This window comes from Hemiscyllium ocellatum, chromosome 6 (genome assembly GCF_020745735.1).
Source record: "Hemiscyllium ocellatum isolate sHemOce1 chromosome 6, sHemOce1.pat.X.cur, whole genome shotgun sequence".
NCBI lineage: Eukaryota > Metazoa > Chordata > Chondrichthyes > Orectolobiformes > Hemiscylliidae > Hemiscyllium > Hemiscyllium ocellatum.
This window is the reverse complement of record NC_083406.1, coordinates 76,986,652-77,009,887: the sequence shown is the minus strand read 5'-3', so window position 1 is coordinate 77,009,887 and position 23,236 is coordinate 76,986,652. Positions and strand designations below refer to the sequence as shown.

Sequence of the window (23,236 nt, the reverse complement as noted above, 5' to 3'; positions counted from 1 at the left end):
TAAATGGGAGCTTTCTCAAACTTGCACCTTGAATATGGAATTGAATTCCAATCTCTTTCTGCCAGTGATTGTATCGAACACACTGTTCATTACCGAAAAGAAAAAAATCATAGCGATTTCAGATATTCTAGGGAACAAATACTTCACTGAGTACACCTGCTTTTCAAATTTTGTCAATTGGTATTTTCATTTTCTAACTACCCCTTCTGATTAAAATAGTATGTATCTGACTCATTGCAAGGAATGCCACAGGGGTTTCACCAATAGAAATAAAAGCACAGAATAATTTCTTGTTGATATATTCTTAGTGACACTGAACTGAGATTAATTGAGATCAAGAAAATAAATAGATGGAGTTTATGCTTATGGTTAATGTTGCCTTCTGCAGTATTACTGCAGCTTTTTACGGCTACATTTGATTTCTGCGTGGGAATATGACAAAATGTCATTTCAAATTAATTTCTCAAAACCAGGGGTTGAAATAAATTTTGAAACACGCAACTATCCCGAGACTGGTGTGAGAAATCAATTATTTGTCAAGTTCCATTTCATCCATCCAGGATAGAACTGAAAGGATGTCAAGGGTTGAATTTAGGACTCAATTTCTACCTTCATAAAGTCTGTTCACAAAATTTCTGTGAAATGAGCTGTTTTTGCTTCCTTGTAAGTTTTTCTTCTCTTTTTCCAGCTAACTCCTATTTGGAGAATGAAAAAGACTGCTGTATGCTTCTTCGGTGTCTATTATATTGCTGCAATAATTCCATGCATGCAATACAGTAATTTACATTTTTTCAAACTGCTGTGACCATAATTCTATAGAAAAACAACTCAACCAGTCCTCGTCAGCAGTTTCCCACAAACATTAACATTACTTCTTAAACCAATGACCAAAGCAGGAGAAAAATTCTTGTTCCTATTCCATTAATGTCGTAGGATCCATCGGAACAGGCAAATAGAACAACCAATTTACTGTCTCATTTAAACTACACTGATGGCAGATCAATACAAAGACAAGGGGAAGGAAAATTAGGTGATATCTATTGTGGGGAATGAATTTTCTGCTATGTATTTTCTGCCCCTGATATTAAATTTTATCCACCTCCCCCAACCTCTCCAACAATAGGCCATTGCTGAGCGAAGTTCCATTGATTGTACAATACTCCATCATCTCATTGAAGTAACCAATCTTCATTTGCCAATCAAAGCGTTTTTAAATTTACTTCACTGGCTGAAAAGTCTGAGAGTCCACACAGTTTCCTTTTGGGAAAGTGAGTCATACTAAGAGCCAATTGAGCACTCAGGTGGTCAGCAACAGGCCACCCCAGTGATCAAAGGCAAACGCTTCATTATAGACAGCAGAACTAGGAGCAACAGTGGGTATTGGGATTGCAGCCACCAGAGGCCAAGGATCAGTGAGGGACTCAAACTACACGGGAATAAGGGCTGAATAAGGTTCACAGCGAGAGAGGGGTTCAAAAGAAAAGGCAGCGCAAAGATCTCAGGACCACTCAATGCCTGACAACAAAGGAACCCCACCCAGTGGCCAGCAAGCCAGTGAAATAACTCCACCAAACCTGGTATCCTGTCACCGAGTCACCTTTTATTTACAAGTGGATATTCCTCGACACTGATCCAGCTCCCTCAGAGCCAGTTCCTCTGACATTCCTGTTTATACCTGTCAGCCAGGGCTCCCTGATTGGGGATGTTAACCTGGTCCAATCAGGGAACTCATATTCTATGAGGTCCACTTGCTGACCTCATTACAATCACCATATCCCTCCATCTGAGTTTGATGACACAGGCCAGTTCTTTCTACTATAGTTGCTCCTGGGGAGTTTTAGCAGCAGGTCAGTTCCTCCAACTCTGTCTCTGAAACTGCAGGTGTGTAATGCACAGTAGCTCACCTCTTGCACTCAAGAGTGTTTCAGATGACATTCATTGTCTTCTTCAGGTGGCAAAGGTGTTGAGGTGGTGAAACCTGCTGTGTCCATCGCAGATTCCCAGGTATCTTCAACACTTAACTGAGAGAGAGAGAGAGGGAACCCACTGGTTCCAGATCATTCAGAAAGGCCCTTGAGGAGCTGGGCACATTTTGCTCCTATACCATTTGGAAGTTTGCAGCTTTTATATGGTCCACATGCTTGTTTACGATCGTCACAGCTATCTGAACTTTATAGGTCACTGGACCTGACCTCACATCAACCATGCCTCATACCCATTCCGATGGTTCTGATGGTTCCTACACTACACTTCATCCCTTGAAGTAAACTATCTCTCTTGTTTAGTAAGGCTTGCTTCAGGCATTGGTGTTCCTGAGGCCATTCACCTCCAGATCTGGGCAGATCAGATTTAACCTGGTGTGGCGTCTTCTCCCTATCAGCAACTCTGCTGGAGCTATCCCTGTAGTTGCACGAGGGTTGGTCCTATAATCAAATAGGAACCTGGACAGTTTGGCATCTAGTGAAGCTGTAAATTGATTCTTTAAGCTTGCCTTCAAAGTTTGGACTGCTTTTTCTGCCAGACCATTGGATGATGAAAGGTATGAAGCTGTCCTTATATGCTGAATAGCATTCGATTTTAAGAACTATTCAAATTCCCTATTGGTAAAGGATGGCCCATTATCTGTGACCAAGACTTCTGGGAGTCCGTGTGTTTAGAGAATGTGTGCAGCTTTTCTATGGTCTTTCCTGTATTTGGCAATAGAATTCTATGCACATCTAACCACTTTGAGTGGGTGTCCACAATGACTAAGAACACTGAACTCATGAAAGGACCTGCATTGTCAACGTGTAACTGAGTCCAACCCGTCCATTCCCATCAATGTGGGAAGCTGCTGATGGTAATTTTCATCCTTGTTGGTATTTTGGGCACTGCCCACCAATGTGGCTATGTCTGCATCCAATCCGGTTACCAGACATAACGTCTCACCAATATTTTAATTTTGGACATCACTAATGACCCTGATAGAATTCAACCAGTATCTGGTGGTGATCTTTGCTCAGGACAATCACTCTTGCTCCCCATAATATGCTGTTCGCCACAATGATCTGGTCTCTCTGGGTCCAAAAGGGTTTCAGTTCTAGTTGTGATGGCTCTTTGGATTCCCTCATCACCACCAGCTGTTTCAGTTTTCTCAGTCCACATCTTTCTGCATCCAAAATCTGATATTGTCAGCTCTGACTGGAAGTGTGCATTCTCCTGGATACCGGCCTATGAGTTCTCTTACTCACTTTAGACCTTGTGGAATTATTTTGCTGTCTTGAGTCTGCATACTGGCAGCAACCACAAGGGGTTGAAGAAAATTTTAACCGTTCAGCCAAGGCTTGGCTTTGTTTTGGGCTTTTGCTGCGTGCCATCCTAGAGTCCCTCTATTCACGATATGCTCTAAGCGAGGCTATAAGTTGCTTTCATCCAACTGGTGTCCCCTAAGCTCAGTCATCCCAGTCGAACTTTTATCAGAATACCCTGCAATTCATCTGCTTCACTTGCCGCGTTTTCTAATGATAAAGCTAGTTGTAGTATCTGTTAGAAGTCCAGTTGGGATTCAGCAAGTCTGTGCTTTTGCATGGTTACATCACTAATCCCACATACCAAATGGTCACTCAGCATCTCATAAAGGGTTAATCCAAAGTCACACACCTTTGCAACTCATCTTCACCTCATCAGATTCTGGTGCAGATTCTCCTGGTTCTCAAATTGTCTAGTAAACCAATAGCTTCTTATAATTATAGGAGGCTTGGAATCGTAATATTCCTTCACTAAATCTGTCAACTCTTGAAAGGTTTTAGTATCTGGTGCCTCAGGGAAAGTTATGCTCCTAATAACCAAAAAAGCTGTGGGCCCACAAGCTCTCAGGGGAATTACTTGCTGCTTTTCATCTGTCCAAATGTCATTTGCCTGGAAAAAAATCAACACATTGTTTCCACAAACTGTGTCCAGTCTTCGATGGCAGGATCAAATGATTTAATCTTCCCAAACAACAGCATCGTGCCAGAAATGATTACCCCAACTCAATGGTGACTGTTGTGAACAAATTTCTTCAGGAGCATATCCTAAGCTTATCCCCACTGATATAACTCTACAAATAACGCTCTCATCACCAAGGACATATGGGATGTCTTTGACACTGATCCAGCTCCCTTAGAGCCAGCTCTTCGAGGGAACAGGAGGTCTGATACTCCTTATCTGTCAGAGGGCTGTTAATGTGGCCCAATCACAGAACTCACTCTATGAAGCCCACCTGGCTGGCCCCGTTACATGCTGCAAGGTTATTTAAGTCCCACAAATGTTGACTGTCTCGTCTACGGTTTGTTAAAGGCCAGCAGAGGCTAGATGAGGCCCTTATGTGGGAATCAACTTCCTATCTTTGGTCTTCAATTGAAGTCAGGGCAGTTCATGAATCTTTGATCCAGAGTGGGAAAGTGGCTGTGCCCTGTCCTAATTGGAGTCTGGAGATCTGGGAGAATTCACTTGGGAGATGCTACTAAATCTTACACTAAAAAGGAGTGAGTTTGGACAAACTATTGTATATCATACAGGTTGTCATAGCTGGACCTGGTCCGAGCAGTACTGTGTGAGGAACAATGGCTTCATATTCATAACCTGAAGTTACCTTGGGGTAGGGATTTACATATTAATAAATCGAAACCTACACCTCCATTCCAACTGTTTAAAGACTTAATAGTCATCTAAGTTTGTTCAATACATTCGCATAAGTTGCATGATACTTTGATCTTTTACTATAAATTCTGTGTCCGATGTATTCTCTCTCACACTAGCTGCCTGAGGGAGGAACGGGGGCTACGAAAGCTTGCGATTTCAAATAAACCTGTGGACTATAACCTGGTGTTATGTAATTTTTGACTTTTGCTACTCCAGTCCAACACCAGCTCCTCCATTTTATATCCTAAGGTTTGGGTTTCTGATTTGCTATCCTCTCATCTCACTCAGCCCTAGCGGACTAAGCCCGTTGTTTTCGAGGACCTGTGTTACTGAATTCATCTTGGCCAGCAGAGGTCAGAAATAATAGTCACATGTTAGCTAGCTCAGGGATAGATTGTCTACCTGATGAAGGGTTTTTGTCTGAAATGTCAATTTTCCCACTCCTCAGATGCTGCCTGACCGGCTGTGCTTTTCCAGCACCACACTCTTGACTCTAATCTCCAGCATCTGCAGTCCTCACTTTTGCCTAGATTGTCAAACTGTCAATTTATACTTATACCTATCCTACGTGAGCAAATATGTGACCATTTGAAAGAAGAGAACATTGCATAGCTGATAACGACTCCCCTTTGCCCCACAGCACAATAACTGTGAAATTGGAGGATGTCCTTTCTCACAGTTGCATTATCTTAGTTGTTGTTCCAGAAAACAAGTAAAACAAAGTCCCTATTCGAATGTTAAATTCCCTTTCACATTAAATCATTCCTAATTTTGTAAATCATTTTATTTTCATAGCTCAGAATGACTCACAGTTTAACGAACAACACACTGCAGATTTTGTCAGGTGCACTAGTCCGATAGTTCAGACGCACCCTTCCAGGGTTTTGATAAGGCCTGTGAAAATGTCTCTTAAAGTAGAGGTGTGAAACAAAATACCTGCTCAGATACTACCCATGCATTGGTGGAGATGTGCATGCTTGTGTGCTTCTAAGGATAGAGGCATTGGAGAGGTCATTGTGGGAGAAGGGTGTGAGTGAAAAGGGAAATACTAAGATGAATGCACACTCATGCTCCTCTTCAGCAGAAAACTAATGAAGCAGAAAACTTGTCTGAACAGTAAAGATGGATGTAAATGATCCTGTGGCACTACTTGGAGGACAGGAATGTTCTCCTCTGTGTCCTGGGCTCTTCCTTAATTCCTCAACCAACATTGCTAAGAGCAGATTGTCTGGTCATTAATTTTGTTGCTGCTTCTGCTATCTTGTTGTGCACAATTGGCTCCCTGTAGTAAAACACTAACTGTGTTTCACAAGTCCCTCACTAGCTATCAACTTGAGTAGACTAATTGGAGATCATGAAAAGTGCTATACAAATGGAAATCCATTCCACACGGGCACCAACTCACACCTGCCAGGTTACCACTCAACCAGTAAAGGCAATACCCATCATTACACTTATCCAGGGTCAGGATTTATGACCAGTAAAACAAGCTGTATATGTTCATTAGTACCAAGCGTGACTGAAGACACTGATCTATATATACACAAAGGGAAATCATATCCAATTCAAACAAATGGTGATGTTAAGTATTTTCTTTTCTCAGTTACTGATTTAAAGAGGCTGGCTTGTCCTGAATTAACATTTAAAGAGCATTGTAAAGCTTAAAATTTGTAAGTTGAACCCCCTCTGTGCCCAACAAATGTTACTGTCAAAAGCAAAGGCACTCAAAGAGATGGATTGGTGAAAAGACATAAGTGAATATCAATTTTGTTTAAAGTTAGAATACGTTATGGGAGATGATTTTCATCTTCTCTGCCAGGATGGAACAAAAGATAGAATGATGAAAATCACAGTGTAGTACTTACCACTCTGTTTCCACATCTGTCTGACTGCCGCCATTTTGAAAACTGCAGCAATGACGAAAGCCCATTCTAAAGGAAACAACCCTGTCCTATCCAAAGAAGGCTGAGGGGCAGCTTAATTGAGGTGCTGTATAAAATATTGAGGGACTTGGATACAGTGGGCATGGAAGTCTCATTTCCCCTAGTGAAGAAATCAATTACCAGCATGCACAGATTTAAGGTGATTGTAGAAGGATTAGAGGGGACACAAGGAAGGTGGATGATAGGTGTCTAGCGTTCACTGCTGAGAACAGAAAACATCAACTCATTTAAAAGTAGAATTTGAAGAACAAGAAATGAGCAATCACATTGCTGTGAGTGTACTACAGGCCCCATTACAATCAGAGAGAAACAGAAGAGCAGCTATGTAGGGAAATTTCAGAAAAAGGTGTTGGGATAGTTATTGTCTAAAAAGATTAGAGGGTGTGGCATTCTTAAAATGCATCCAGTAGAGCTTTTTGAAGTCAGTATGTAGAAGGCTGAATAAGAGAAGGGATGTGTTGGATTTAGTTTTAGGTAATGAAGCCAGACTTGAATTATCAGTGAGGGAGCATTTTGCAGACAGTGATCATGACTTTATTATTTCAAGATTGTTCTGGAAAAGGACAAAGGATGTGGGATTGAAGTTCTAAACTGGGGGAAGGTTATTTATAAAAAAGACCAGATATAATTTGGCCAGAGTGGACTAGGAGCAGATACGTTTAGGTAATTCACACAAAGTTGTGGGACATATTCAGGAAGGAAATAGGGAGTGTACAGGGCCAACAGTTCCAATAAAGGTAAAGGGTAGAATCAACAAATATAGTGAATTTTGGATAGAGAGATATACAGGATTGGGTAAATGAGAATGGGAGACTTATGGCAGATACGGAGGCCTCAAAACATCAGGAGCTTTAGAGGAGAGTAGAATGTGCAGGGAGAAACTTAAATTAGGAAAGCAAAAAGAGGTTATGAAAGGATAATGACAGGTAAAATAGATACAACTCCTGTTATTTTACAAGTATATTAAGGGTAATAGGACATTTAAGGAAAAGAAAGTAGGACCCCATTAAGGACCACAATGGTGACATGTGCGTCAAACCAGAGGATGCATTCTAAGTGAATTCTTTGTGTCAAGAGTGACAATGTAGGTATAGAATTAAGGGAGAAGAACTATGATATACTTAAATAAATTAGCCTGGACAGAGAGGAGGTTCCAAGTCATATTGCAGGCTTAAAGTAATTAAATCTCCAAGGACCAGATGAAATGGATCCCATGCTGTTGAGTGAGGTAAGGAAAAAAATAACATGGGTGCTGGCAATAATTTTGAAATCCTCTCTGACTATAGGAGAAGTGTCACAGAACTAGAGGACAGCCTATATGGTATCATTGTTCAAGAAGATAGCAAGAGAGATAACCTAGGAAATTATGGGCCAGTCAGTCTAATGTCTAGATTAGATTACTTACAGTGTGAAAACAGGCCCTTCGGCCCAACAAGTCCACACCGATCTGCAACCCACTCCCCTACATTTACCCCTTCACCTAATACTACGGGCAATTTAGCATGACCAATTCACCTAATCTGCATATTTTTGGACTGTGGGAGGAAACCCACGCAGACACAGGGAGAATGTGCAAACTCCACACAGAGAGTTGCCTGAGGTGGGAATTGAACCCAGGTCTCTGGCACTGTGAGGCAGCAGTGCTAATTACTGTGCCACCATGCTGCCCACCATCTGTGGTGGGGAAACTATTTATGGTAGTTCTGAGTGATAGAATTAATCTGCACTTGGAGAAGCAAGGATTAATTAGGAACAGTCAGCATGGGTTTCTGAAGGGAGGTCATGTTTGACCAATTTGATTGAGTTTTCAAAGAAGTGACCAGGTGTGTAGATGAGCGCAATGCATTTGACAGTCTATTTGGAATTCAGCAAGATTTTTTGATGTTGTCTCCCATGGAAAGCTGGTAGCAAAGTTAAGATCCCATGGAAGCCAAAGAACCAGAATTGGCTAAGTGGCAGGAAGCAGAAGGTGATGGTTGAGAGGAGTTTTTTGTGATTGGAAGCATGTGTGTAGTGGGGGTCAGCAGGAAGCAGTGTTGGGGTTCTTTGTGGTATATATTAAAAGTGATTTAGACTAGAATGTAGGAGAGTTGCTCAGTAAGTTTGCGGATGTTGTAAAAAAAATTGTTAAAAGATTACAAGAGACAGACTGATCAGATGGGCTGATCCATGGAAAATGGAATTCAATCAGGATAGCTGTGAGGTGATACACTTGAGCAGGACAAACAAGGTAAGGGAATACATGATGAATGGTAGAACCTTTAGAAGTACAGAGGGTCAGAGGGACTTTGGTGTGCATGTCTGCCAGACTCTTAAGATAACAAGAGAGATGGCTAAAAAAGTTAGAAGGTACATGGAATACTTACCTTTATTAGTCAAAGTATAGAGTTTAAGAACTGAGAGATTATGCTGCAACTGTATAAAATTTTGGTTAGACCACAGCTAGTTATTGAGTGCAGTTCTGGAATTCACATTATAGGAATGATATGATAGCATTAGAGAAGCTGCAGAGGGGATTCACCAGAATATTATCTGGCTAGAGAGTTGTAGTTACAAAGAGGTTGGATAAATTGGGGTTGTTTTCCTTGGAGCAGAGGAGACCGAGGGGTGACGCGATAGGGATATAAAATCATAGGGGATATAGATAGCTTAGACAGGAAGGAACTTTTCCCCTTGGAGGAAGGTCCATGACAGTGGGAGGGGCATAAATTTATGACAAGGGGCAGAGGCTTTAGAAGGGATAGAGACACACAGCACGGATATAGATGCCTTTTTCCCCAAAAGAAACCAGTCCCATCTGCCTGCATTTGGCCCATGACCTCTAAATCTTTTCTATTTATGTACTTGTCCAAAAGTCTTTTAAATGTTGTAATTGTATCTTCATCTACCATTTCCTCTGGCAGTTCATTCCATCCTCTGTGTGAAAATAAATAGCCCTCAAGATCCTTTCAAATATTTCTCCTCTCAACTTGAAAATATGCACCCCTAGTTTTGAACTCACCCAACCTTAGGGAAAAGACTTTTGCTACTCCCCTTATCCATGCCCCTCATGATATTATAAACCTCTATAAGACCACCCCTCAACCTCCAACACTCAAGTGAATAAAGTCTCAGCTTATTCAACCTTTACTTATAACTCCAACTCTCCAATTCTGGCAAAATCCTTTAAACATTTTCTGAACCTTCTGCAATTTAATAATATTCTTCCTATAACAGGGCAACCAGAATTGTACACAGTACTCCAGAACAAACCTCATCAATGTCCTGCACAACCTCAACATGACACCCCAACTCCTACACTCAATGATCTAAACAATGAAGGCAAGCATGCTAATCACCTTCTTTACTACCCTGTCTACTTGTAACACAACCTTCAAAGTACTATATACCTGAATCCCTCGGTCACTGTTTGATAACACTGCTCAGAGCCCTACCATTAACTGTATAAGCCCTATCCTTGTACATTTTACCAAAATGCAATAATTTGGATTAATGCAAGTTAAATTCCAGCTGACACTCCTCAACCCATTGACCCAATTGATCAAGATCCCTTGTAATCTCAGATAACTTTCTTCAGTGTCCAACATATCAACCAATTTTGGTTTCATCCACAAACTTACTGACCATGCCTCCCAAATTCTCATCCAAATCATTGATATAAATGTCAACAGTGGATGTAGCACTGGTCCTGTGGAACACCACTGGTCACAGGCCTCCAGTTAAAAACAAACCCACCACCACTACAGCCTGTCTCCTATTATCAAGCCAATTTTGAATCCAATTGGCAAGCGCTCCCTGAATCCCATGTGATCTAACTTTACTAAGCAGTCTACCATGTGGTACCTTGCCAACATCAACTGCTCTGCCCTCATCTATCTTTTTGGTCATGTCCTCAAAAAACTCAATCAAGTTTGTGAGGCAGCATTTCCTACACACAAGGCCATGCTGACTATCCCTAATCAGTCCTTGCCTCTCCAAACACATGTAAGTCTCTTCTCTCAGAATCCTCTCCAACAACTTACCCAACACTGATGTCACACTCGCCAGTCGATAGTTCTCCTTCCAGGCTTTCTGAAATAAAGGCACAACATTAGCCACCCTCCAGTCCTCTGGCACCTCACCTATGCAGTAGATGATACAAATATCTCAGCTCAGGGCCCCACAATTTCTTCTCTAGCCTCCCACAATATCCTGGGATAGAAACATTTTTCCACTCGGAGGGTGGTGGGAATTTGGAACACACTGCTTATAAGGTTGGTAGAAGCAGAAACATTCAAAACGTTCCAGAAGCATTTACATGCTTTAAAGCTCTTGTGATGCCAAGACATGCAATGCAATGGGTTAATTGCTGGAAACAGAATTAGAATAGTTAAGTAGTTGTTTTGACAGATGCAAACTTGATGGGCTGAAAGACCTTGGATCTATAGGAACTTTGGTCTATATCTGAAGACCTGTAACTTGCAAGATGACAGACCAGCTTGCTACAAGCAGTTATTAGAATAAGTGGGCTGCTCATTCATTTAGCACAGACATGATTGGGCTGACCTTTGCTAACTGACATTTGGTACTGTCTGGCATATCAGTGGCTTTTAAAGCACCACTAGTGGTTGCTCCAGAAAAAAAAGGTTTTAACATTGATTCCTGTGGGCTCAGGATGCCTTATTCATACCTGTCCCCCTGCTGCTACAAGCCCTTATCTCCATTCAGAACCATCTCCCAGATTCTTTCTTTAACTTACTGTGGTTCCTGGACTCTCTGCAGAACTCCTAGATGTTTAACCCTCACCTGACTGCAAACTGCTCAAAATATGCAAGCATTCCGCCAACAGAATGGAAATGAGGACCAACCAACAAAGATGACCAATCCCTGGGACAGGCTGATATGGTCGACGTACTTAAAAATTTAACTGTTCATCTGAAGAAACTGACCTCAAGGTTTATTTCCTTAAGGAACATCAGTTGACAATTTTGTTCTTAAAAATACAACTTACTAATATGCACAAAGGATACACATTCTGACTGGAGGGGTCGCTATCTCACCTGAAATTTTTTTAAATGTAATCTTGGCTATTATCTATTGAGTAAAGCAAATGTTGATTGTAAAATAAGTGATTATAAAAATCTGTCTTTTGCTTTTTGTTTGGTGGCGTTTCAATTTAAATACCATCTGCATGCTTGAACCCATCACAACCAAAAGGTTCCAGACAAGGACTCTCAGTGAAGCATTCGTCTCTGAATGTGTAAATAGCCTACTTTACTTTGCACCTTTTTAAGAATTATCATCTCCACACAACACCACTTCAATTCTAATTGGCATGACCCCCAATGATGGGAAGGGAATCTGGAGACACACAAAGTTTAAAAATTGATGAATGCAGATTTCTAGGTAGGTGTTGAGGCTGCAGGAGTTTGAGCTAACAGGAAGAGAGGCCGTTGGGATGTTTATAAAAACAACTGATTTAAGACACGGGAGTATTTGCATTTAAAAAGATGGAAGATATTTCTGTGTAGGAGACACCATTGGAATCACTACGTCTGATGGTAAACAAAAAATCTAACACAGCAGCAGTTTGTAAGAATACCGCACAGTGCATTAACACAGAGGGGAACTTGTTTTTAAAATTTAAGATATAAAGTATGTATTGTCTTTTCACAAAGAATATTTTAGACATTTCAACTATCCATAAAAAGAAGTGAATGCCATTTACTGCCAGGGACATAATGTAAAAGCCGGCACACATGGACAATCATTCACAAAACATGTAATTTGCACGTTTTACACACACTTGACTAGTTCAATGTAAACATGGGTTTTATGCGGCTCCTGGTTAAACAAATATTAAAGTTGATGTTTCATTCCACAACACGCTACATTTCCATTCACACAGAAACTGCACGGCATTGCGGAGAATAATGAAATCAATAACAGTAACTCAGGAGCCAATGTCTAATCTGGTGCATTGGAAACCAGCACAAACAGTTGGATCCATCAATGATTACTCAGATGTCAAAACCAATGGAGTTGACGCCACATTGAACATAGAACAGATATTGAGTTAGCCTCTTAATATGCACACAAAAATCACCTTATATTTTCTGTATACACTCAACAAGGACCAGAAAACAAAAGACACTTATTGCTACCAGTTTCTTCACTTGAACGGTCTTAATTGACTGAATAATGTGCATGTCAATTCCAGGTAAAAATTTCATATATTCATATATTCAGGAAAAGTCTTCTTCTGTTTTGGAGAAAGTGTTTTCTCAGAACTAGCTTTTGTTGTTAACATGAAAATAATCAAGATGAAGGGGAAAAGATGAAAAGAAATGCAATTGTGGTCTACTTAAGAGTATCGTTATTGCACCTACAGAAGAAAATGTGTGGTCTATTTTCACAGCCAGCAGGTGGCAATATCATCCTGCAATTTGCATCAGGATTTAGCATTTACTAATCAACTACCACCCGAAGCCACACTCGGCTCTTTGTAGGAACTATTACATTAACAGACATACTGGGGCTAATAAACCTCCAGTCAGAACAGCTTGAACAATTTCCATAGGTAAACAATTCATGTTACATTTTAAAACAAAGTACATTGAATAAAAAAAATACTTTAAAAGATGATAAATTAAAGTGGTTAGATGTACAAAAGTTCAATTTTCACCCCTCAGAAGTTACTGGAACTTGCTCAACTGAAAGAAGATCATTTTGAACTTGCAAATTTTATAAAGGCAAAGAAAGCATCAGTTGTGTGACACTATTTGATGATGTACAGATGTTGCTTAGTTATTAATTTTAATGAACAAACAAACCTTCTATATTAAAGTCGGAGGTGAGCTTTCCTGCTCTGCTTTATGTGACAACAACCTCATCAGAATTCAAATTCTTTCTTTCAAATAGCTATCCGATTGTAACAAGTATACAGATCTAAATCTGGTCCAAAAATGAAACTGCTGATTAACTCGAAAAAACTTCTCACGACTCATTTTCATTGAGAAAAATTAACACCAACAAACCCAAATCTTATACTTCCTTTTGTGGCTGCAGCATTCACTGAATGTTTCAAATACTGCCAGGCTCAAAGCCAAGTGAAGATGTATTTTCAGGAACTGTGAAGGGGCTAAACTCACCTCTGTCAGTGTCATAGAGGAAGACAAATTTAGTCCACTCATAGTGATCGAGCAGGCTGAGCAATGCCCCTCTCAAAGATGGTCGCAGTTGGAGCACAAATTGACTCTCACCCTCTGTCGGGAAGCTTGGTGTGATCAAAGATATGTGCAGCGCTCCACAGAACGATGTCAGTGTATGCACAGACCTCTTGTCATACATCCCAAAGATGGCAAATACTCCTCTCGAGTACTGAGAACAGACTGCAAAGAGAAGAATAATAAATCATGATTGTCATCATATTTATTCACACCAGTATTTCTAGGTACAGTTTAGTGGCAAATTTACACACTTGTTAGTTTATAAATGGAATGGGAATAACTGAAGGCATTTACGTCTTCTTGTACAATTGATCTGCATATGCAGAATGAATATGATACTTCAACTAATAAGAAGATACCATGTGTTGCCATTTAGTTTACAAAAAAGGATTGGAGTATTTTAGAGTGAAGCCTGCCTATCTTTCACGGTTTGTCACTGCACTAATGACAAACATTCAAGGTTTATATTTTATCTTCAAAATGTATTACTAAAACAAAAAGTCAAAACTCAACATTTCATTTTGTTTTCTTCAGCTTTCCTTCTCCCCCTGACCTTTTCTGAATCTGGTGACTTTGCTCTGACTCAGTTTCATAAGTTCCAGGAGGCCAACAGTGACAAACCCGAGTATTAAGTTAGCATCAACAGGTTAATTATCTACATGGGAATGCATGGCCAATATTGGCCTCAACCAATGTTTCTTTCTCCACAGATGCTGTCAGACCATCTGAGCTTGTCCAGAATTTTCTGAGCTTGTTTCAGATTTCCAGCATCTGCAGTATTTTATTTGTATCCTTCCTGTAATCCTATTCCATATCTCCTCAAAAAGGATTTCACACTGGATTGCTACAAATGGACTTTAAATCTATCATGATTATTCATTGTGTGGGCAAGATTGTAATCCACAAGCTTTGAAGTGAACAAAAAATTGATAACTTCTCAGAAAACATGCTGTTATAATGTAGGCCTGCAACATCTGATCTCTGCACAGATCATGATCTCAACATGAGAAATATGTTCACTCATCACCACAATGCATTTTAACATAAAGCAAAAAGGTAGGTTGAAATCAGCCTGATCAGACAAAAGAAAAAGACTATCATAAGCTTTCAATCCCACTGAAATTATGATAATCGAACAGGGCTGTTTAGTTTTTCACATTGCTGTCTGCATTGTTCCTGGCTTCACACCAGCATCTCTGACACAGAATGAGAAAGAGTCCTCAGGCCAAGTCAAGCCATGCTTCAGTTGTGGATTTTACAGATGGTCCTAGGAAGCCAGATTTTATTTCAAGGTTTTCCTATATCTGAATTACTGGCATTCCACTGAATACCTCAGTGTAATATTTATCATTCATTTATAAAACAATAGTGCAAACAATCCTGTTCTGTATCCTGATTCCAGATCCACTTAATGATTTATTTAGTCAATTATAAATGAGCCAATTAACACCCTCTTGACAAGAGGATGCACAATTCACATCAAACAAATGTCTATAAGATATGCAACCAGTCATTCATCACTGAAACCATCCCGTAGCTTCATCTAAAAAAGGTCTGAAATTCTTTTACAGTTCTAATTTCTGTTTTACTAATCAATAAAATACCATACAGACAATTCTTGATATGCTTGAAATACTTAATGTATTTCAATTTTATTAAACCAAGGCATTCCTGTTCAGCTGATAACAAAATCACAGACATGCCATTAAAGAAAACTGAAGCACAATGGCATTCTGGGTTAACCCATACCATATAAATGGACATGTCAGACTAGAAATCCAGTCACATCCAAAAGCTGGCAAGCAAAGGCCACTGCTAAAAATCAGATGTCTTGCACAATGTTAAAAAAAAAGTGGTCAAAGCAGTCAGCAACTCTTCATGGGAAGATTACATTTGGGGGGAAGGGGGAGCCACAGGGTGTATATTTGTAAAAAATCTTACAAAACAGGTTCAATAAGACAGTGTTTCAAGCTGCCAAAAAAGTTTCTGCTTCCCTCATTGGACAGAAGTCCTCCACATAACACAAAAGACATGGAATATTGCAATGGGTACACCCAGGTGAATGAATTCGCTGAAAAGATAGTAAAATGCCCTTTATCTGTCCTTCACTTGAGCTGTTCTCTCCTTACATCTGCATGATTTTCTTCCTTACAATTCACAATAACTGTGCAACTTCATTCACATATGAATCCACCTGTTCCCTCTTTTACTCACATAATTTACACTGCCAACTCTCAGTCCTTTAAAAATTCTCACTTTTCGCTTTCCCTAACTTCTGCAAGGTCAGTTTCATAAGAAACAGATTAAGTACAAGGTCACAAATTGGTCACTTTACCAATACCATTGACAATGCCAGATAGTGAACTTGCCCAGACTGATCTGGGTCCTCACTAGAATATGGTTGGATGCTGACGTCTCCATTCACTGCAGCATCATCCTTGCTCTGACCCATTAATTTCTACCTATCTATCTCGTCAATCATTTGGTAAGCCAGGTGGCTATCCGTTCAGTTTGTTTCTCCTGAGCTACTGTGAATGCTTGGCTAAACACCAAGCTCACTAATGAATTCAGGTCAGTAGGAAATGTTTTCACAACTGTGAATGGGACTGTGTGCATTGTTCAACTGTTTTGAGTGGGTGAGAATTTTTTTTTACATGTTTGTTAAATGCTTGCCTGTTTATTCTGACAATTTTATGAGCATTGTAACGACTTCCCAGTACTGGAAACTTCAGTTTTCTTTATTTTTCCAGTGTTGGCTTGGAACTGAGAATTCTGATTTGAAGATGACTGTCAGCAGTTTCTTTTTAAGAGAAGGGAAGAACAAACAAACTAATATTTACGAGACCTGCCTCAAAGCCAATTGCAGGCTGATTATTGTTCAAAGGACACTATAGATGTTTCAGTGGCAGAGATGCATTATGCTTAAGGCTAGCAGATGTTTGGATTTTAAGAGAGTCCATCACAGGGAGGCTGACCTGTCCAACTAAGAGCATGTTGGAAAAGCAAAAACAGAAATCAAAGTTTGAACTGTGTTTTAGTCAGAAGGTGAAACGTGGAGCTTTGGTCGTTCTCTGGTTATCATCCTCTTATCAACTTGTTGAAAGTTCAGAGAATAGAATCCCAGGTGTGAGAATTATGTGAATATTCTTCAGAACCCATTGGAAGTTATTTACATTGATTGGTCTCTTTGGAAATCAAGCAAGATACAATCCCTTGTGCCTATGATACTACACATTATTAAATCTGCTTAAGTGAACTGGCCAGTTACATTTTTTAAATTTTATTTTATCCCTTAACTGTGTCTGTGAGAGAGTGGGGGCTAAGATTAATAGGTGGGTTTAATTCATAATTATTAATTCGAATATCTTCTTGTTTAACTTTGCTCTGGTAAAGTGACTATATTAATCATAAATTGTTTTTGTTTAAGCTATAAATTTGGTATCTAATACCAATTATTCATAAAGTCTGGTTAGGAACTATTGGGGTAATTTTGAGAGTCGTTGAATGCTTTAATTCTACAACATTACAAATATAGGGACAGGGAGAACGATTCAGTCCAGCTTGCCGTCCCTGTGTCATAACACCAGTGTTATCATAGGCCTATAATGGATACTGGGAAAGTATATAAAAGCTCTACAGAGTTGTGGACTTTAAAGTCAATGTAAAGGTGGAGACAGAGTTTAGATTACACATTAAAGTTGGAATCTTAACAATGTTAAATGTAGAAGAGGATTTTATCAAGTGGGTAAAATACTCCATTACACCAGAATACATTGACATTCTTGGCAAATGTAATACACGTTTTTTTAATGTACAGGTCCTTAATGAATTATTGCATTAAAAGCATGCTGAACTTACTTGTGACATCTCCACACTCACCACATTTATTGGGGTAGCATGGTGGTTCAGTGGTTAGCACTGCTGCCTCACAGTGCCAGGGACCTGGGCTCGATTCTAGCCTCGGGAGACTGTCTGTGTGGAGTTTGCATATTCTCCCTGTGTCTGCCTGGGTTTCCTCCCACAATCCACGTTAGGTGAATTGGCATGAGAAATTGCCCATAGTGTTAGGTGCGTTAGCCAAAGGGAAATGGGTCTGGGTGAGTTACCGTTCGAAGGGTTGGTGTGGACTTATTGGGCCAAATGGCCTGTTTCCACACTGTAGAGAATTTAATCTAATATTTCATAAAGAATTCCTTAATTTACACCAAGCATCTTCTAACTCCTTGAGGTGCCATGAATCATATCACTTAACAAAATGGATTTGAAATCATGGAAATAATGGGGAGAGTGGTAGTGCCTAAAAAGCTGTGTTCAAGTACAGGACTACTGAATGATATCTGCACCATGCCAACCATACAGAATCCTGGATTCGGTCCCTCTTCACATTTATCAAATAATTTCCACATGGAGCTAAATAGGCTAAATAGTCTAACAATTAATAGATGTTTCCAAAGCTTTCAAAGTGAGGTATAGATTGGGAAAGTAGCCCAGAAATAATTAATTAGCAACTAAAGACACAAACCATTGACTAACCTGTATGGAGGAAAATACATCTGAAGGCATTTGTTAATGGCTCATGCCACTATTTGCTGGGCAGGTTTACTTAGGGCAGGTCAGGTGTTGTACACTTCTAATTTCAATTAAAGAATCCTACAGCCAGGATAGGATCCTTGTTTTACTATTACATAGTGTGGTTCCTGCATAATTCCAGTATATGTACTGGGCACGTATGCAAAGGCAGATCCAGTATGGTAAATGCAAACTTTTGGTAGGTAATGGGTACAAATGCATCACATCAGTCACCAGTTTTGTTCCTTAAATGACAGGTACAATAGTTTCCAATTCCCTCGCCCTCAAGGAGGAGGCAATGGCCTAGTGATATGTCCTGGGGACGCAGGTTTAAATCCCACCACAGAAAATGCCATAATTTGAACTCAGCAAAATCTGGCAGTAAGAGTCTCATGATGACTGTGAATCCATTGTCATTTGCTGGACAAACACATCTGGTTCATCAATGTCCTTTAGGGGAAACAATTTGCCATCCTTGCCTGGTCTGGCCTACATGTGACTCTAGACCCACAGCAATGTAGTTGACTCTTAATTGCCCTCTGGGCAATTAGGGATGGGCAGTAAATGCTGGCCTGGTCAGTGACACCCTCATCCTGTGAATGAATAAAAAATGAAAACAATATTACCGGCCAATAACTGAAGGGACATTTTATGCCTGAAACATCAGTTCCACCTTGAGGCTTAAATCCTACCCCATTAGCTTGTCAGTCATCTATTTGAAAAGTTAAACTATGTGAGCTTCTGACATCCCTCAAATGTTTTATTCATACACTTCTCAGCAAATGATAGATTGCAAAACTTTTTTTTGCCGTGCCTAATGAGACCTTCATGTTCATTATTCATATCTGACCTTTACTGAAAAGAAAACTGGGAATGGAATCAATGGCATGTTTCATGAACATTTTCCCAAACAACATTTATAGAAAAATGGCTACTGTATAATACCCATGATCTTCTGCATGATATTGCAGGATTAATTGTGAAAGTAAATCTTGCCTCCTAAATAAGCTTTTCATGAATAAACGAACTTCATTTTAGGCAAAAGCATTAACAAATTAAAATGCTTCATACAGATTTTGCCAACTGCGTTGCTGGCTAGTACAGTATTCTGCAAAGGCAGTGACAGTTCTGGGGTTATCAATGTCTATTCACCACAAACTCAATCAATGACCTCAGCGACCTCTTTGGCCTCAGCTTCCTGCAGCAGTCCATTGAAGCTCAACACCAGGACTTTGTCTTTCAATTAGAAATTTTACAACTTTTCAGACCCAGTTCAACAAATTTAGCACCTAATCTCTACCCTTAATTTGTTTATCTTTGCTAGCTTTAATTTTACTCTTTTGCTTTTGGACAGCGGTTTCTTGAAATCATTCTGCCAATCACATGTCCTCTGGACATCTCTTTACTTTTCCCATTACCACTCTTTTTTGCCTTACCCACCAATCCTTCACCTATTCATTCGCTTTTAAAAAACAAGATGGGATATAGGTGTTACTGGCAAGTCTAGCCTTTACTCGCAATCCCTAAATGTGCAGATGGCAGCTAAGAGTCCCAACATTGTTGTTGGAGTCACATTTTGGCTAAACCAGGCAAGAATGGTATAATTACAACAAATGGTAATGATTGCACGGTGCCCATAGATTTGTAATGAACTCACATTTCACCATGGCAAAACCCATGCTCCCAGAATGAGATTCTGAATTACTAGTCCAGTGATATTACCACTACGCCAACACCTTCCTCTCTCTTATCCCTTCCATTCTATCACAGACCCCTTTTTGTACGTCCTGCCACACTCTGTCGTCTTCCATAGTCAAACTGCCCATTTAAGAATAGGGTACATTTTAGATGCAAGATTAACAATAAATATTAATGGTCTCTCTCTAGCTCCACAAATGCTGCCTGACCTGTGTATTTTCAGTTTGTTGTTTTTAAATCCAGGATTATACAATGCTATTGCTTGATCCTTGACTGTAACATTACACAAATTTGCACATTCGCCAGTCTTAGTCTGTATTCATGTGAACATGCTGCATAATTTCATTCACTTCAAAACAGCTGCTAGGCTACAACGTAAAGAATGTTTGATTCCCCAGGTCAGATCTATTGACACACAATGTCAGCTTGGCTGAATCTTAAAATTATGCTGCTGGCTTAGTTTTCAAATCCAAGAATCTCTCTTGAATTAAGAACAATTGTTTTTCTATAGCAAACAGCAAATATCATTTCATTTTAGTTAATTTTCTTGCTGTAAAGAGATGTTACAATTACATGCTGTAGAATCTCTTGAGAATGTTTCATGTATACCAGGGGAATGAGGACTGGGTCACTGCATGCCAGAAAGATATTTATAGACAGACTTCCAACTTTATAAGATAGTTTGCTGTCACTTGTTTTTCCCATAAACCCATGATTGTTTTGAAGCATAATATATTTGAAAATTGGAAAAAAGGTTAAACTATCTGACACATTCAATTCATGGACTGGAGAAACCTAGAGTAGTGGCAGAACTTTGGGATAGGATTTGATCATGGCCGGTTTCCAGGTTCTGTGACTAAGACAGTGTACAGGATGATGCACCCCGTAGTGAACAGGCTCAAAGCCAACTTGCAACTCAGCCTCAACTCTCATTATAATTATTTGCATGATTTACTAACAGTGCTGTGCCCTCAGATACAGCTTGTCCATTTCAACAGAATGAATCTTGAGCAACTAACCATGCATTACAAAATGGACAGTGGGAAGTGGGGGCAGTGGTGGTACAAATCAAGTGCAGTTGCTGGAATCAGGAGGAATGCATTTGCTCTGGGCAGCCCAGTTGTAAAAGTTTTGCAAAACAGGTGACAACATACACACAAGTATAGGCAAGAAATCCCAAACTACTTTAAAAATGTAGCTGTCAGGAATGCGAGCGAACTGGTGAAAAATAATGCTGCTATGGATTTTATAATAATGTCCGAACATATTTGAGATATAACACAAGTATTAAATGCATGGGGTGGAGGGAAGTGGTGAAAAGGAGAGAGGGTTAAACAGAAGTTACTTTAGGTCTATGATTCCCAGACTGTCCACCTGGAATTTCTTCATAACCTGTCTTCAGCTAGACTGTTAAAGAGATTTATTCCATAGTTATGAATAATTAACATTTGCATCGTGCCAGTCTGATAGGTGAAGGGGGTGAACTTAGACTAGAAATGTCAATGGGCCCATATTCCATATGACTTTGAAATAACTGTTCATGTTTTTCCACAACAACTGCTCATAACCCAATAAACCAGATTCTAATCCATATTCAAGTGACTAACATATTGCCATCTGTGAGAGATGGTAGGAATGCAACCTGAGAATGGTGGGGAAGACATCTGCACCATTTCCTTTGTGGTCTGAGTCAGCCATTTCTAGAAAGTCTGCTACACGTCCCAAATGTGACACTCTCCATTGACTGGGGTACGGGGTTGGGGAATGGGTGATCTCTGCTCATGTCTTGTTTCGCAGGGCTGACATCTGCTTTGGAACTTCTGAAATGATCTATGATCTTGGTAGTGATTGCCTGGTCACAGCTGGCAGCTGTATTTGCATTGATATACATATTGAAAATAGGAATTCTGATGCATGTGTAAACACAGGTACAGACACACACACACAGGTCTCCCACATACATTTGTACAGTTACACAGGCACTTGTCTTGTTACTGCATATAAATGTACTTGCTTGTATAGAACTGGTATACTGTAAGGGAATGAGTCCAGAATCAGAATTGACCTGACATTAGTCAGTGATCCAAGCTAATGTTTATCCCCTTTCCAATATTCAAGTAATGCTACTGTTCAAATTCATAAAGACTGTGGATTTATTTTAATTAGAGTGTTGTAAAAAAGAATCCATTGTCTTCAGGAGATCTAAGAATTGTGCCTCCCAATTAAATACAGACTGTGAGTAACTTGTCGTGCAGAAAACACACTTATTCATTTTTATAACAATTCGTCTAAAGAAATTAAGTCTCCAAGTCTTTATTGAATCATTGTAAGGAGATAAACGTTCCAAATGTATAAAATTCTACTCTCTGGTTTTGTATTATTTTCACAGTTAAATTAACAACTGGAGAAAAATATACATAGTCACACTGCTTCATCCTCCAGGTTTTTCACTGAAAAAAATAGGTAAAGAAGATTATTTCTCTTTGCCTTTTCTATGAGCAAACCTATCTCTTTAAAACATGTCTGGAAATTATTCATGTGCCATGGGAACATAAACATTCAAGCTTGTTTGAAGTTACAAACATGATAGCAACAATTTCACATTATCTTCTCATTCTTTCATATTTCAGCATAACATGTGATTATGCTGGTATTAAAACTGGGAATATCAGAATATCAATTATGTGTTGGCTGCATCTATAAGTTATTAATCAAACTTGAAAGCGAGCAACTACTTCTTAACCATTTGTGAAATCTACCGTGTTTAAACACAATCACATGCAATGCCATGCCGTCTAACTTTCCATCTTCTTGGGCAGCAATTGCAACAACAATGTGGGATTAGCTTGAGTTTTTTGGGTCCACATCCTAAAAGGTTTGTTGATTTCACCAAGACAAAAAAAAAGTTCAAGACATTTGTTATGAAAAAAAGGTGTTTTTTGTGGTTATATTCTCTCTTGAAAAGGGGTGAAAATTCATTTGCTACACAATGTATTTTGAAAATATTTTTGTGTTAGTGAGGCAGATGTGTGTGTGTGTTGTATATTCACAGAGGTGAACTCTTTGACCTCAATTCCTGAAATCTGCTCCTATGTGTGGAGTGTTATGCTGAGAGTGTGTAATTGCTACATTTCCCATCATCGATCTCTGCTTCCA

At 39.5% G+C, this 23,236-nt stretch overlaps 1 protein-coding gene across 4 annotated transcripts in view; it reads right to left on the bottom strand.

Annotated features, from left to right (window-relative positions):
* LOC132816757 (glutamate receptor 4) overlaps positions 1 to 23,236 on the bottom strand; it is a 249,369-nt gene that overhangs the window by 213,226 nt on the left and 12,907 nt on the right. For all 4 annotated transcript variants that reach the window (XM_060826672.1, XM_060826673.1, XM_060826674.1 and 1 more), the window contains exon 3: positions 13,736 to 13,975. In XM_060826672.1, the coding sequence (XP_060682655.1) occupies positions 13,736 to 13,975 (240 nt within the window). The remainder of the gene's footprint in view (positions 1 to 13,735; positions 13,976 to 23,236) is intronic.